The 15,460-nt window shown below is 44.1% G+C and overlaps 1 protein-coding gene across 5 annotated transcripts in view; it reads left to right on the top strand.

Annotated features, from left to right (window-relative positions):
• Positions 1–15,460, top strand: part of LOC129828030 (protein diaphanous homolog 2-like) — a 644,069-nt gene that overhangs the window by 23,326 nt on the left and 605,283 nt on the right. For all 5 annotated transcript variants that reach the window (XM_055889439.1, XM_055889440.1, XM_055889442.1 and 2 more), the window contains one exon: positions 713–889. In XM_055889439.1, the coding sequence (XP_055745414.1) occupies positions 713–889 (177 nt within the window). The remainder of the gene's footprint in view (positions 1–712; positions 890–15,460) is intronic.

Raw genomic sequence — 15,460 nt, 5'->3', positions numbered from 1 at the left:
GATTCCATTTGTCCCATTGCACCGGGCAACCTAACTCAAGCACAGCTCAGGTAAATGTATTTGCACTTATGCGATTGACGTCCGTTCTTAATTCATCGGTGTACCTAGAATAGCCGAGTACTGTCTGTGAGGAGAGTATCTTTCTGAAGCATATGCACTTACGTTATACGGACTCCCATAACAGTCTGTCATTTTGAACAATCCCAATCTACAGGGTTAATGGTAAGTGCGAAGGTAAGTCAAATCTATCACGTCGCTGTATTTCACAGTGTACCGTTTTATTATGTACCATGTTTTCGTTCAGATACACACGAACTGTACAGATTTAATACATCAGAGCCAGTTTGACATAGAGCAAGCAATGTTACACCCCTTGTTAAAGCACATTATCATATACTCTAACATCATTTTTTTAATGACAAAACAGAAGATGAACACACATTATCAGTCCGTCCCTTGTCACAGGCAACACCCTTTACTTTAGCTGGCCTGTGGCGCCATCCCAACCTGTAATTTAGCCCAGCTGATGCCCGTTCAAAGGTTGGGAAGGAGCTCGAAAGACATGGCAGGAATATGACAGTATCACTCAACTCTACAGTGTGTAAAGCATTCAGAAAGCCTGAAGCCTAGGGAAATATTCCTAGTTAAATACTATATGTCATAACACTTACCATACACACTTTGGTCATGCCACCCTCTCTTTCCCCTTCAGCGTGACCGGATCACCAGTTTCCGGAAGACTGGCAATAAGAAGGACAAGCCCCTGATCCAGCACTCCACAGACCCCATGTCCATTCAGGTAGAGATGCCCATGCCCCAGCCTCTCTTCGACGACCGCTCCATGAACCTCTCCGAGAAGGAGATCAACGCCCTCTTTGAGAAGATGATGGTAAGTCCGATACTGTAACTCTCCTTTTGAACCAAGTGTATATAGCCACCGTGCTCCCCTATAAAAATGAATGTAGAGTCCCTGTTTTCAGTGCAGTATTTTCCCTGACCGATCAAAACTAGTTTTCTCATGCTCTCGCTTGTCTTTCTGCAGCAGACATATAGTGAGTAATATGTTTGGAACGTCAAATTGCAATACAATTGCAGAATCTAATACCTATAGAATCGTGAGAATCCATATTACAATCCGTATTGGTATTGTGCGGTCCCTGGCGGTATTACACTGAGTTAACAAAACATTAAGAACACCTTCCTAATATTGAGTTGCACCTCAGAACATTGACTCTACAAGGCGTCGAAAGCGTTCCACAGGGACGCTGGCCCTTGTTGACTCCAATGCTTCCCACAGTTGTGTCAAGTTGGCCGGGTTAGCCTTTGGGTGGTGGATCATTCTTCATACACACCGGAAACTGTTAAGCATGAAAACCTAGCAGCGTTGCAGTTATTGACACGAACCGGCGTGCCTGGCACCTACTACCATACCAAGTACAAAGGCGCGTAAATCTTTTGTCTTGCCCATTCACCCTCTGAATGGAACACATGCACAAATCCGTGTCTCAATTGTCTCGAGGTTTCAAAATCCTTCTTTAAATCGGTCTCCTCCCCTTCATCTATACTGATTGAAGTGATATTTAACAAGTGACATCAGAAAGGGATCATCTGTCTATGTCATGTTCATAATGTTTTGTACACTCAATGTATATGTACTATAGGATTACAATGGCTCCCCTGTACACCTTCAACCACTACTTGTCTGGAACCATGGAGATGTAACGGGCAGAATGGACATGGTTACTGCTTCTATGTCTGAAACTCCCGGTGTGTCCTTTTGAGTACGAGCTACCAATCACCTTGTTCTTTTACTGTTCACCAGAGAGTCTCTGATCTCGAGGTGGATCTCTGTCTCCACTGGTTGTCATAATAATGATATCATTAGATGTGATGTGTTGACGGCTTGCTGTGTGGCACATTCAAACATCTTTTGGCAAAGAAATGGAGCAGTTTTCTTTTTCTATTGCCCTCTGTATTCACATCATGTTAATGTGGGTGCTTTTGTGTCCCATACTATGCGCCACTCTTCTCTCCTCCGTAATCTGCAGGCAGGGAGCTCTGCTCAGGCTAAGCCTCTACAAAGTAGCACTTACCTGGTTCGCTGCGCCGAGCCGAGTCACAGCTCTAAAATCACGCTGACGCTCAGCATAGAGAGCACATAGATCAGAGAGAGAGACAGGAGTGAGTGTATCAGAGTAACCCTGTCGTGACTTCTCACTTAACTCGGCAACTCAAGTTCACTTGACTCAGCCCTCGTTCAAACAGAGAGCTCCAGAGTGTTCCGTCAGAGAGCTACAGAGCTCCAACAGAGAGCTCTATCAGAGAGTTACAGAGAGCTCCATCAGAGAGTTATAGAGAGCTCCATCAGAGAGCTCCATCACAGAGCTACAGAGAGCTCTATCAGAGCTACAGAGAGCTCCACCAGAGAGCTACAGAGAGCTCCATCAGAGAGCTACAGAGAGCGCCACCAGAGAGCTACAGAGAGCGCCACCAGAGAGCTACAGAGAGCTCCACCAGAGAGCTACAGAGAGCTCCACCAGAGAGCTACAGAGAGCTCCATCAGAGAGCTACAGAGAGCTCCATCAGAAAGCTACAGACAGCTCTATCAGAGAGCTACAGAGAGCTCCATCAGAGAGCCAAAGAGAGCTCCACCAGAGAGCTACAGAGAGCTCCACCAGAGAGCTACAGAGAGCGCCACCAGAGAGCTACAGAGAGCGCCACCAGAGAGCTACAGAGAGCTCCACCAGAGAGCTACAGCGTGCTCTATCAGAGAGCTACAGAGCTCCACCAGAGAGCTACAGAGAGCTCCATCAGAAAGCTACAGAGAGCTCCATCAGAGAGCTACAGAGTGCTCTATCAGAGAGCTACAGAGAGCGCCACCAGAGAGCTGCAGAGAGCTCCACCAGAGAACTGCAGAGAGCTCCACCAGAGAACTGCAGAGAGCTCCACCAGAGAGCTACAGAGAGCTCCACCAGAGAGCTACAGAGTGCTCTATCAGAGCTACAGAGTGCTCCATCAGAGAGCTACAGTGCTCTATCAGAGAGCTACAGAGAGCTCCACCAGAGAGCTACAGAGTGTTCCATCAGAGAGCTACAGAGTGTTCCATCAGAGAGCTACAGAGTGTTCCATTAGAGAGCTACAGAGTGCTCCATCGGAGAACTACAGAGAGCTCCATCGGAGAGCTACAGAGTGTTCCATCGGAGAGCTACAGAGTGCTCCATCGGAGAGCTACAGAGTGCTCCATCGGAGAGCTACAGAGTGCTCCATCGGAGAGCTACAGAGTGCTCCATCGGAGAGCTACAGAGTGTTCCATCGGAGAGCTACAGAGTGTTCCATCGGAGAGCTACAGAGTGTTCCATCGGAGAGCTACAGAGTGTTCCATCAGAGAGCTACAGAGTGTTCCATCAGAGAGCTACAGAGTGCTCAATCAGAGAGCTACAGAGTGCTCCATCAGAGAGCTACGGAGAGCTCCATCAGAGAGCTACAGAGTGTTCCATCGGAGAGCTACAGAGTGCTCCATCAGAGAGCTACAGAGTGCTCCATCAGAGAGCTACAGAGAGCTCCATCAGAGAGCTACAGAGTGCTCCATCGGAGAGCTACAGAATGCTCTATCAGAGCTACAGAGAGCTCCATCAGAGAGCTACATCAGAGCTACATTAGAGAGCTATATAGTGCTCTATCAGAGCTACAGAGAGCTCCATCAGAGAGCTACAGAGTGCTCTATCAGAGCTACAGAGTGCTCCATCGGAGAGCTACAGAATGCTCTATCAGAGCTACAGAGAGCTCCATCAGAGAGCTACATCAGAGCTACATTAGAGAGCTACATAGTGCTCTATCAGAGCTACAGAGAGCTCCATCAGAGAGCTACAGAGTGCTCTATCAGAGCTACAGAGAGCTCCATCAGAGAGCTACAGAGTGCTCCACCAGAGAGCTACAGAGTGCTCCACCAGAGAGCTACAGAGTGCTCCATCAGAGCTACAGAGTGCTCCATCAGAGCTACAGAGTGCTCTATCAGAGCTACAGAGTGCTCCACCAGAGAGCTACAGAGTGCTCTATCAGAGAGCTACAGAGTGCTCTATCAGAGAGCTACAGAGTGCCCCATCAGAGAGCTACAGAGTGCCCCATCAGAGAGCTACAGAGTGCCCCATCAGAGAGCTACAGAGTGCCCCATCAGAGAGCTACAGAGTGCTCCATCAGAGAGCTACAGAGTGCTCCATCAGAGAGCTACAGAGTGCTCCATCAGAGAGCTACAGAGTGCTCCATCAGAGAGCTACAGAGTGCTCCATCAGAGAGCTACAGAGTGCTCCATCAGAGCTTCAAAGTGCTCTATCAGAGCTACAGAGTGCTCCACCAGAGAGCTACAGAGTGCCCCACCAGAGAGCTACAGAGTGCTCTATCAGAGAGCTACAGAGTGCTCCACCAGAGAGCTACAGAGTGCTCTATCAGAGCTACAGAGTGCTCCACCAGAGCTACAGAGTGCTCTATCAGAGAGCTACAGAGTGCTCTATCAGAGAGCTACAGAGTGCTCTATCAGAGCTACAGAGAACCCCATCAGAGAGCTCCATCAGAGAGCTACAGAGAGCTTCATCAGAGCTACAGAGAGCTTGCCTGGCTACCCAGACTCCTTGCTCCGGCCAAACGCTACGCCACGCCCACACATTTTAGTTTATTTTCCGCAATGAGTCTGGATCTGAGTACCTCTCCGACCCTTCACCGAATTTGAACACATTCGGGGCCGTCTTATTGGTCTATAAACCGATGGGCAAATGCATTGATATTGCTACCAAAATAGTTTTTACATTGGAGGAGTACCAAGATGACTGCACGGTGGCTTCATTACAGCGATCCCATGTCTGTCATCCAAGGTGTATCCACATCACTGGTAACTACTAGACAACCATAAAATAGCGAGGGTGGTACAAAGAGTTTGGTTACTGTCATTACAGTGTTACAACTTCCTGTTACCAGTAAAGATGCACTATAAAGGCCTGTCTGATACCTGGTGATAGTCAGTAGAAAATGGTGTAACCCTCGTATGGCTTTAACATGATGTTCGAGCTCCTCCCTTTGTGTTACGAATGATAAGAGTGTGCCTATCTAGCGTAGTGTGGTAATAAACCGAGAGTTTGTATCAGTTCAACCTGTTGCCGCGTGTCTTCCACGCCTCTGTTGAGTGTGAGTAGCAGTTCATATCCAAGTGAGAAGAAGTCAAGCCTTTAGCCTGCCAGCCCAGCAGTCTGTCAATCTCCATCATCGAGAAGAGAAGATTACTCCACTAATAACAACTGACAGCCTACATCATAAAACGATACTTGAATTTGAAATAATTGTAGCTTCTGATCACCTTGCGGTTACATGTAATTACACATGGCACGCAAACTTTCCACGGTGTCCTGTCCTTGCTAGGTGTGAGGCAAGGGTAGTTGTGGTCCCGCATATACACACGTGACATGGTTGTAGGAGGAGATGATGGGTTGATCGATGAGCATTCCCATGGAACTCTCTGTTCAAAGCGCAGTATTGCCCCCTTGTGGGGTTTTGCTTGACTTGATGAACGGAGAGGGAAAAGAAGGCATGACCTAACCCCCATCTTTACGCTTTGTTGGCCTTGTTGTTAGACTCGTACTAGGTACTAGTACTAGGTAGTCTGACTAGTCTCGCTTGCCAGACTCATAAGTAATAGCTACCGTGGACCTTTCATAACAACCCATAGGTTATGTCAACTGAATGGCTTTACAGGTGAAAACGTTTCCCCTTGTTGATGACGACGGACTTTGTTGAATGTTGAATTTGAAGTTCAACTCATGCCCATCTCCAAGGTCAAACTTTCTTTTGCAACCCCTTCCTTTTGATTCCACAGGAATTGGCTCTGGCTGGCTCTCTGTGTATGCCGCCGGATTGAAAATGTAACAAAAAGCTTTCAGCCCATCACTTTTTTAACCGCAATGCTAAATGACCCAGGCTTCATTGCATAGGCCTGTGTGTGTGTGTGTCACTCTGTGTACCTTTTTTCATACAATGGTTCTTGTTGCGGGAGCCGAAGTGATGCCGATTCTCTTCTGTTTTTTTATCACGATCAGTCCGGTTTTTTTTTTTTCGCCTCACCTCGTCTCATCCAGCTCACCTCTCAATTACTGTGTTTGTGCTCACCACGCTGTGACATTAAACTCCGGCTCCGATGACAGGAAAGGCATGTTTCTCGGCGGCTGAAAACGTGTTGCGCTGAGAATCCTTCACTGAAAGCTTAATTACAATGAAGTGAAGGGATTTGCTTTACCTTTACGTGCTTTGAAAGCTGCCAGCACCAACACGCCCCTATCTATAGATTGTAGACCATTTTCACAGCTAAAGTACTAACGGCAGCCTATGTTGAAATTACAATACAGAAATGGAACTTTATGTATATTAGCTTGAATTGGAGTAGCTAAATCAAATGATATTCAAACTGCGTAATCGTAGTCTCAATACTCAATACTCAATAAAGAAGGTTTGCCGTTGCTTTAAAAAAACGTAGCATTTTGTTGTTCTCTGTGTATCTGTTTCGTATCCCCATGCTCTTATTGATTGAAAACATGGCATGCACTGCTGCTTTAAAACTCTAGTTTCAAGTAAGGGTGTTAGGGGGTTGACCAAGGAGCCCCCGTGTTGTGCTTTAAATGACTAAGAGAAATCCAAATGTGTTTTTCCTTCAGCGTTATCATGACTTTACTTTCAATAATCTGAGCAATGTTATTTATCAAATCAACTAACTTTAATTGTTACCCGATTTTAAGTTAATCGTGTAACTATTAACTCATTAGGAATTTGGGGCACCACGAGAGCAGTTGTTTAACAAAGTACATTCCTTGGTGGATTTTGGAGAAGGAGAACTGTCTGGATCTCCTCTCCTTTAATTTACGAAAAGGTGTGAGCTGTCAAACCCGGCCCAGTTCCCTCCTCTCCTCTTCTGTGGTTGAGAGAAGGTCTGCTTACTGTCATCCATTGCCAAGCTGATCTGACCCATTCAAATCCTCACAGGACAGTCATGACAGCACGTAGTCTGCATGTTTTGCCCTCCCCAAAAAATTCAAAGCTAGAGAAGCCCATAATGCTACCAGGTCATCAAAAGGTTCTGGGAAGAAGAGCAGCCCTGGGTTGGTAGATACGGACAGATGAGCTCCTCCTGACCTGTTAAGACATCATTGGAGGACTGTTAGTGTAGTGTTTGTGTTAGTGTTAGTAGTGGTAGGGTGTACTGTAGGGTGTAGTGTTTGTGTTAGTATTAGTAGTGGTAGTGTGTACTGTGGGGTGTAGTGCTTGTGTTAGTATTAGTAGTGGTAGTGTGTACTGTGGGGTGTAGTGTTTGTGTTAGTGTTAGTAGTGGTAGTGTGTACTGTAGGGTGTAGTGTTTGTGTTAGTATTAGTAGTGGTAGTGTGTACTGTGGGGTGTAGTGTTTGTGTTAGTGTTAGTAGTGGTAGTGTGTACTGTAGTGTGTAGTGTTTGTGTTAGTATTAGTAGTGGTAGTGTGTACTGTGGGGTGTAGTGTTTGTGTTAGTGTTAGTAGTGGTAGTGTGTACTGTAGTGTGTAGTGTTTGTGTTAGTATTAGTAGTGGTAGTGTGTACTGTGGGGTGTAGTGTTTGTGTTAGTGTTAGTAGTGGTAGTGTGTACTGTAGGGTGTAGTGTTTGTGTTAGTACACACTACCACTACTAATACTAACACAAACACTACACCCTACAGTACACACTACCACTACTAATACTGTGGGGTGTAGTGTTTGTGTTAGTATTAGTAGTGGTAGTGTGTACTGTGGGGTGTAGTGTTTGTGTTAGTATTAGTAGTGGTAGTGTGTACTGTAGGGTGTATTGTTTGTGTTAGTATTAGTAGTGGTAGTGTGTACTGTAGGGTGTAGTGTTTGTGTTAGTATTAGTAGTGGTAGGGTGTAGTGTTTGTGTTAGTATTAGTAATGGTAGTGTGTACTGTAGGGTGTAGTGTTTGTGTTAGTATTAGTAGTGGTAGTGTGTACTGTGGGGTGTAGTGTTTGTGTTAGTATTAGTAGTGGTAGTGTGTACTGTGGGGTGTAGTGTTTGTGTTAGTATTAGTAGTGGTAGTGTGTACTGTAGGGTGTAGTGTTTGTGTTAGTATTAGTAGTGGTAGGGTGTACTGTAGGGTGTAGTGTTTGTGTTAGTATTAGTAGTGGTAGTGTGTACTGTAGGGTGTAGTGTTTGTGTTAGTATTAGTAGTGGTAGGGTGTACTGTAGGGTGTAGTGTTTGTGTTAGTATTAGTAGTGGTAGTGTGTACTGTAGGGTGTAGTGTTTGTGTTAGTATTAGTAGTGGTAGGGTGTACTGTAGGGTGTAGTGTTAGTGTAACAGTAGTGCTAGTGTGTACTGTAGGGTGTAGTGTTTGTGTTAGTATTAGTAGTGGTAGGGTGTACTGTAGAGTGTAGTGTTTGTGTTAGTATTAGTAGTGGTAGTGTGTACTGTAGGGTGTAGTGTTTGTGTTAGTATTAGTAGTGGTAGTGTGTACTGTAGGGTGTAGTGTTTGTGTTAGTATTAGTAGTGGTAGGGTGTACTGTAGGGTGTAGTGTTTGTTAGTATTAGTAGTGGTAGTGTGTACTGTAGGGTGTAGTGTTTGTGTTAGTATTAGTAGTGGTAGGGTGTACTGTAGGGTGTAGTGTTAGTGTAACAGTAGTTCTAGTGTGTACTGTAGGGTGTAGTGTTTGTGTTAGTATTAGTAGTGGTAGGGTGTACTGTAGGGTGTAGTGTTTGTGTTAGTATTAGTAGTGGTAGTGTGTACTGTGGGGTGTAGTGTTTGTGTTAGTATTAGTAGTGGTAGTGTGTACTGTAGAGTGTAGTGTTTGTGTTAGTGTTAGTAGTGGTAGTGTGTACTGTATGGTGTAGTGTTTGTGTTAGTGTTAGTAGTGGTAGTGTGTACTGTAGGGTGTAGTGTTTGTGTTAGTGTTAGTAGTGGTAGTGTGTACTGTATGGTGTAGTGTTTGTGTTAGTGTTAGTAGTGGTAGGGTGTACTGTGGGGTGTAGTGTTTGTGTTAGTATTAGTAGTGGTAGTGTGTACTGTAGGGTGTAGTGTTTGTGTTAGTATTAGTAGTGGTAGGGTGTACTGTAGGGTGTAGTGTTTGTGTTAGTATTAGCAGTGGTAGTGTGTACTGTAGTGTGTAGTGTTTGTGTTAGTATTAGTAGTGGTAGTGTGTACTGTGGGGTGTAGTGTTTGTGTTAGTATTAGTAGTGGTAGGTATGTACTGTAGGGTGTAGTGTTTGTGTTAGTATTAGTAGTAGTAGTGTGTACTGTAGGGTGTAGTGTTAGTGTAACAGTAGTGCTAGTGTGTACTGTAGGGTGTAGTGTTAGTGTAACAGTAGTGGTAGTGTGTACTGTAGGGTGTAGTGTTTGTGTTAGTATTAGTAGTGGTAGTGTGTACTGTAGGGTGTAGTGTTAGTGTAACAGTAGTGCTAGTGTGTACTGTAGGGTGTAGTGTTTGTGTTAGTATTAGTAGTGGTAGTGTGTACTGTGGGGTGTAGTGCTTGTGTTAGTATTAGTAGTGGTAGTGTGTACTGTGGGGTGTAGTGTTAGTATTAGTAGTGCTAGTGTGTACTGTAGGGTGTAGTGTTTGTGTTAGTATTAGTAGTGGTAGTGTGTACTGTGGGGTGTAGTGTTTGTGGTAGTGTGTACTGTAGGGTGTAGTGTTTGTGTTAGTATTAGTAGTGGTAGGGTGTACTGTAGGGTGTAGTGTTTGTGTTAGTATTAGTAGTGGTAGTGTGTACTGTAGAGTGTAGTGTTTGTGTTAGTGTTAGTAGTGGTAGTGTGTACTGTGGGGTGTAGTGCTTGTGTTAGTATTAGTAGTGGTAGTGTGTACTGTGGGGTGTAGTGTTTGTGTTAGTGTTAGTAGTGGTAGTGTGTACTGTAGGGTGTAGTGTTTGTGTTAGTGTTAGTAGTGGTAGTGTGTACTGTAGGGTGTAGTGTTTGTGTTAGTATTAGTAGTGGTAGTTTGTACTGTGGGGTGTAGTGTTTGTGTTAGTATTAGTAGTGGTAGTGTGTACTGTGGGGTGTAGTGTTTGTGTTAGTGTTAGTAGTGGTAGTGTGTACTGTAGGGTGTTGTGTTTGTGTTAGTATTAGTAGTGGTAGTGTGTACTGTAGGGTGTAGTGTTTGTGTTAGTATTAGTAGTGGTAGTGTGTACTGTGGGGTGTAGTGTTTGTGTTAGTATTAGTAGTGGTAGGGTGTAGTGTTTGTGTTAGTATTAGTAGTGGTAGTGTGTACTGTAGGGTGTAGTGTTTGTGTTAGTATTAGTAGTGGTAGTGTGTACTGTGGGGTGTAGTGCTTGTGTTAGTATTAGTAGTGGTAGTGTGTACTGTAGGGTGTAGTGTTTGTGTTAGTATTAGAAGTTGTAGTGTGCACTGTAGCGTGTAGTGTTTGTGTTAGTAACAGTAGTTCTAGTGTGTACTGTAGGGTGTAGTGTTTGTGTTAGTATTAGTAGTGGTAGTGTGTACTGTAGGGTGTAGTGTTTGTGTTAGTATTAGTAGTGGTAGTGTGTACTGTGGGGTGTAGTGTTTGTGTTAGTATTAGTAGTGGTAGTGTGTACTGTAGAGTGTAGTGTTTGTGTTAGTGTTAGTAGTGGTAGTGTGTACTGTATGGTGTAGTGTTTGTGTTAGTGTTAGTAGTGGTAGTGTGTACTGTAGGGTGTAGTGTTTGTGTTAGTGTTAGTAGTGGTAGTGTGTACTGTATGGTGTAGTGTTTGTGTTAGTGTTAGTAGTGGTAGGGTGTACTGTGGGGTGTAGTGTTTGTGTTAGTATTAGTAGTGGTAGTGTGTACTGTAGGGTGTAGTGTTTGTGTTAGTATTAGTAGTGGTAGGGTGTACTGTAGGGTGTAGTGTTTGTGTTAGTATTAGTAGTGGTAGTGTGTACTGTAGTGTGTAGTGTTTGTGTTAGTATTAGTAGTGGTAGTGTGTACTGTGGGGTGTAGTGTTTGTGTTAGTATTAGTAGTGGTAAGGTGTACTGTAGGGTGTAGTGTTTGTGTTAGTATTAGTAGTAGTAGTGTGTACTGTAGGGTGTAGTGTTAGTGTAACAGTAGTGCTAGTGTGTACTGTAGGGTGTAGTGTTAGTGTAACAGTAGTGGTAGTGTGTACTGTAGGGTGTAGTGTTTGTGTTAGTATTAGTAGTGGTAGTGTGTACTGTAGGGTGTAGTGTTAGTGTAACAGTAGTGCTAGTGTGTACTGTAGGGTGTAGTGTTTGTGTTAGTATTAGTAGTGGTAGTGTGTACTGTAGGGTGTAGTGTTAGTGTAACAGTAGTGCTAGTGTATACTGTAGGGTGTAGTGTTTGTGTTAGTATTAGTAGTGGTAGTGTGTACTGTGGGGTGTAGTGCTTGTGTTAGTATTAGTAGTGGTAGTGTGTACTGTGGGGTGTAGTGTTAGTATTAGTAGTGCTAGTGTGTACTGTAGGGTGTAGTGTTTGTGGTAGTATTAGTAGTGGTAGTGTGTACTGTGGGGTGTAGTGTTTGTGTTAGTATTAGTAGTGGTAGTGTGTACTGTAGGGTGTAGTGTTTGTGTTAGTATTAGTAGTGGTAGGGTGTACTGTAGGGTGTAGTGTTTGTGTTAGTATTAGTAGTGGTAGTGTGTACTGTGGGGTGTAGTGCTTGTGTTAGTATTAGTAGTGGTAGTGTGTACTGTGGGGTGTAGTGTTTGTGTTAGTGTTAGTAGTGGTAGTGTGTACTGTAGGGTGTAGTGTTTGTGTTAGTGTTAGTAGTGGTAGTGTGTACTGTAGGGTGTAGTGTTTGTGTTAGTATTAGTAGTGGTAGTTTGTACTGTGGGGTGTAGTGTTTGTGTTAGTATTAGTAGTGGTAGTGTGTACTGTGGGGTGTAGTGTTTGTGTTAGTGTTAGTAGTGGTAGTGTGTACTGTAGGGTGTAGTGTTTGTGTTAGTATTAGTAGTGGTAGTGTGTACTGTAGGGTGTAGTGTTTGTGTTAGTATTAGTAGTGGTAGTGTGTACTGTGGGGTGTAGTGTTTGTGTTAGTATTAGTAGTGGTAGGGTGTAGTGTTTGTGTTAGTGTTAGTAGTGGTAGTGTGTACTGTAGGGTGTAGTGTTTGTGTTAGTATTGGTAGTGGTAGTGTGTACTGTGGGGTGTAGTGGTTGAGTTAGTATTAGTAGTGGTCGTGTGTACTGTGGGGTGTAGTGTTTGTGTTAGTATTAGTAGTGGTAGTGTGTACTGTGGGGTGTAGTGTTTGTGTTAGTGTTAGTAGTGGTAGGGTGTACTGTAGGGTGTAGTGTTTGTGTTAGTATTAGTAGTGGTAGTGTGTACTGTGGGGTGTAGTGTTTGTGTTAGTGTTAGTAGTGGTAGTGTGTACTGTAGGGTGTAGTGTTAGTGTAACAGTAGTGGTAGTGTGTACTGTAGGGTGTAGTGTTTGTGTTAGTATTAGTAGTGGTAGTGTGTACTGTAGGGTGTAGTGTTAGTGTAACAGTAGTGCTAGTGTGTACTGTAAGGTGTAGTGTTTGTGTTAGTATTAGTAGTGGTAGTGTGTACTGTAGGGTGTAGTGTTAGTGTAACAGTAGTGCTAGTGTATACTGTAGGGTGTAGTGTTTGTGTTAGTATTAGTAGTGGTAGTGTGTACTGTGGGGTGTAGTGCTTGTGTTAGTATTAGTAGTGGTAGTGTGTACTGTGGGGTGTAGTGTTAGTATTAGTAGTGCTAGTGTGTACTGTAGGGTGTAGTGTTTGTGGTAGTATTAGTAGTGGTAGTGTGTACTGTGGGGTGTAGTGTTTGTGTTAGTATTAGTAGTGGTAGTGTGTACTGTAGGGTGTAGTGTTTGTGTTAGTATTAGTAGTGGTAGGGTGTACTGTAGGGTGTAGTGTTTGTGTTAGTATTAGTAGTGGTAGTGTGTACTGTGGGGTGTAGTGCTTGTGTTAGTATTAGTAGTGGTAGTGTGTACTGTGGGGTGTAGTGTTTGTGTTAGTGTTAGTAGTGGTAGTGTGTACTGTAGGGTGTAGTGTTTGTGTTAGTGTTAGTAGTGGTAGTGTGTACTGTAGGGTGTAGTGTTTGTGTTAGTATTAGTAGTGGTAGTTTGTACTGTGGGGTGTAGTGTTTGTGTTAGTATTAGTAGTGGTAGTGTGTACTGTGGGGTGTAGTGTTTGTGTTAGTGTTAGTAGTGGTAGTGTGTACTGTAGGGTGTAGTGTTTGTGTTAGTATTAGTAGTGGTAGTGTGTACTGTAGGGTGTAGTGTTTGTGTTAGTATTAGTAGTGGTAGTGTGTACTGTGGGGTGTAGTGTTTGTGTTAGTATTAGTAGTGGTAGGGTGTAGTGTTTGTGTTAGTGTTAGTAGTGGTAGTGTGTACTGTAGGGTGTAGTGTTTGTGTTAGTATTGGTAGTGGTAGTGTGTACTGTGGGGTGTAGTGGTTGAGTTAGTATTAGTAGTGGTCGTGTGTACTGTGGGGTGTAGTGTTTGTGTTAGTATTAGTAGTGGTAGTGTGTACTGTGGGGTGTAGTGTTTGTGTTAGTGTTAGTAGTGGTAGGGTGTACTGTAGGGTGTAGTGTTTGTGTTAGTATTAGTAGTGGTAGTGTGTACTGTGGGGTGTAGTGTTTGTGTTAGTGTTAGTAGTGGTAGTGTGTACTGTAGGGTGTAGTGTTAGTGTAACAGTAGTGGTAGTGTGTACTGTAGGGTGTAGTGTTTGTCTTAGTATTAGTAGTGGTAGTGTGTACTGTGGGGTGTAGTGTTTGTGTTAGTGTTAGTAGTGGGAGTGTGTACTGTGGGGTGTAGTGTTTGTGTTAGTGTTAGTAGTGGTAGTGTGTACTGTAGAGTGTCATGCTTGTGTTAGTGTTAGTAGTGGTAGTGTGTACTGTGGGGTGTAGTGTTTGTGTTAGTATTAGTAGTGGTAGTGTGTACTGTGGGGTGTAGTGTTTGTGTTAGTGTTAGTAGTGGTAGTGTGTACTGTAGGGTGTAGTGTTTGTGTTAGTATTAGTTGTGGTAGTGTGTACTGTAGGGTGTAGTGTTTGTGTCAGTGTTACAGAGGTGGGAGTGTGTACTGTAGGGTGTCATGTTTGTGTTAGTGTTACTGTAGTGTTTTTGGAAGTGGTAGTGTTGTGTATTTGTGTTTGTGCTAGTGCTAATGTTAGTGTCACAGTATTGGTCATGTTAAACCAGTAGCTGCTGCCTGCCTGAGAGCCACATTACGGCTGCTGTGGCTTCCACTCTGCCACAAGGAGATTGTGTGCAGTCTTGTGCGGCGTCCTTGGGTTCTTTAGATGTGCACAGCTGGACCCCGGAGTTGGAGCCCCTGATATAAATTCACAGTGGTAAATCCTCTGAAATCTTCCCATTGGGGGGAGATTCTTTCGCGTGGAGGAGGCGCGGTGGCAGAATTCTTAATGCGGGACGTGGTGCTGGGAAAACAGCGAGCCGCGATGTGACACACACGTTTACATCCTCGTTTAGCCAGCGGCAAACTCCCCTCTATGAATCTGTACCCTTCGCCATCATCTCCATCGCTCCATTTACCATTAATATTCAGACACATTTGTCCTGTACAAGGGTAGGACTAGGAGGGAGAAGTAAGGGGTTGTTACGACCGGCGAGGACGTGCCATGACACATGAATGGATAGACGGACAGGTCACGACCATGCCCTTTAGACCACACGTATCTCTGTGTGTGAATTTTGTCATTGGAACGATCGTCTCTCGCCTGGCCGACCGCTGTGAAGCACATTAGATGCAGACAAACAGTGAGGGGGATGAGCCATAGGCAGAAGCATTAGGGCTGTGAATTGCCAGGGACCTCATGATACGATATTCTAACTATACTTAGGTGCCGATACGATATGTATTGCGATTCTCACAATTCTTATGATTCTTTGTATTGCAGTTCGATGCTGCAATTTTTTTGAGATTTGATATTCCAAACATATGGCTTACTATATGTCTGCTGCAGAGAGACATGAGCGCATGAGAAAACACGTTTTGATCAGACGGGGAAATAAAAGTGCTGAAAACACTATTTAAAGTTGGAGAACAAGCTATAGGATGAAAAATACTGGAGTTTTGGCTCAGGTACAGCCGACTGGCCCTCGCTTTTTTAAAACAAAAACGATAGATATAATATCCCCAAATAATATTGCAATATGTAACTGTATGGATATTATTATTTTTTTTTACCCATCACTACCCAGCATCACACATGCGTACACATTTGTCAAGCCACTCTCCTACACGTGTCGCACGGATGTGTCGCAAATGGCACCCTATCACGCTCTGTTATACAGCAGTGTGCATATCATACAACTGTGTCTGTATTGGGGATGATCATTTCCATTTCTGCATCCAAAATGGGCCTGTATGAGGTGCACTACTTTTGACCAGGGCCAATTGATACATCATACTCCACCCCCACTCTTCTGTTTCCAGCGGTAGTTACTACTGTCACTACCTGTGGGCTCGTCGACATCACCTCCTATTGCTATGGCTGTCTGTTATATTGCCTCTCTG

This window comes from Salvelinus fontinalis, chromosome 29 (assembly GCF_029448725.1).
Source record: "Salvelinus fontinalis isolate EN_2023a chromosome 29, ASM2944872v1, whole genome shotgun sequence".
NCBI classification, from domain to species: domain Eukaryota; kingdom Metazoa; phylum Chordata; class Actinopteri; order Salmoniformes; family Salmonidae; genus Salvelinus; species Salvelinus fontinalis.
Note: the sequence above shows the minus strand (reverse complement) of the source record. Positions and strands in the feature narration are given on the sequence as shown.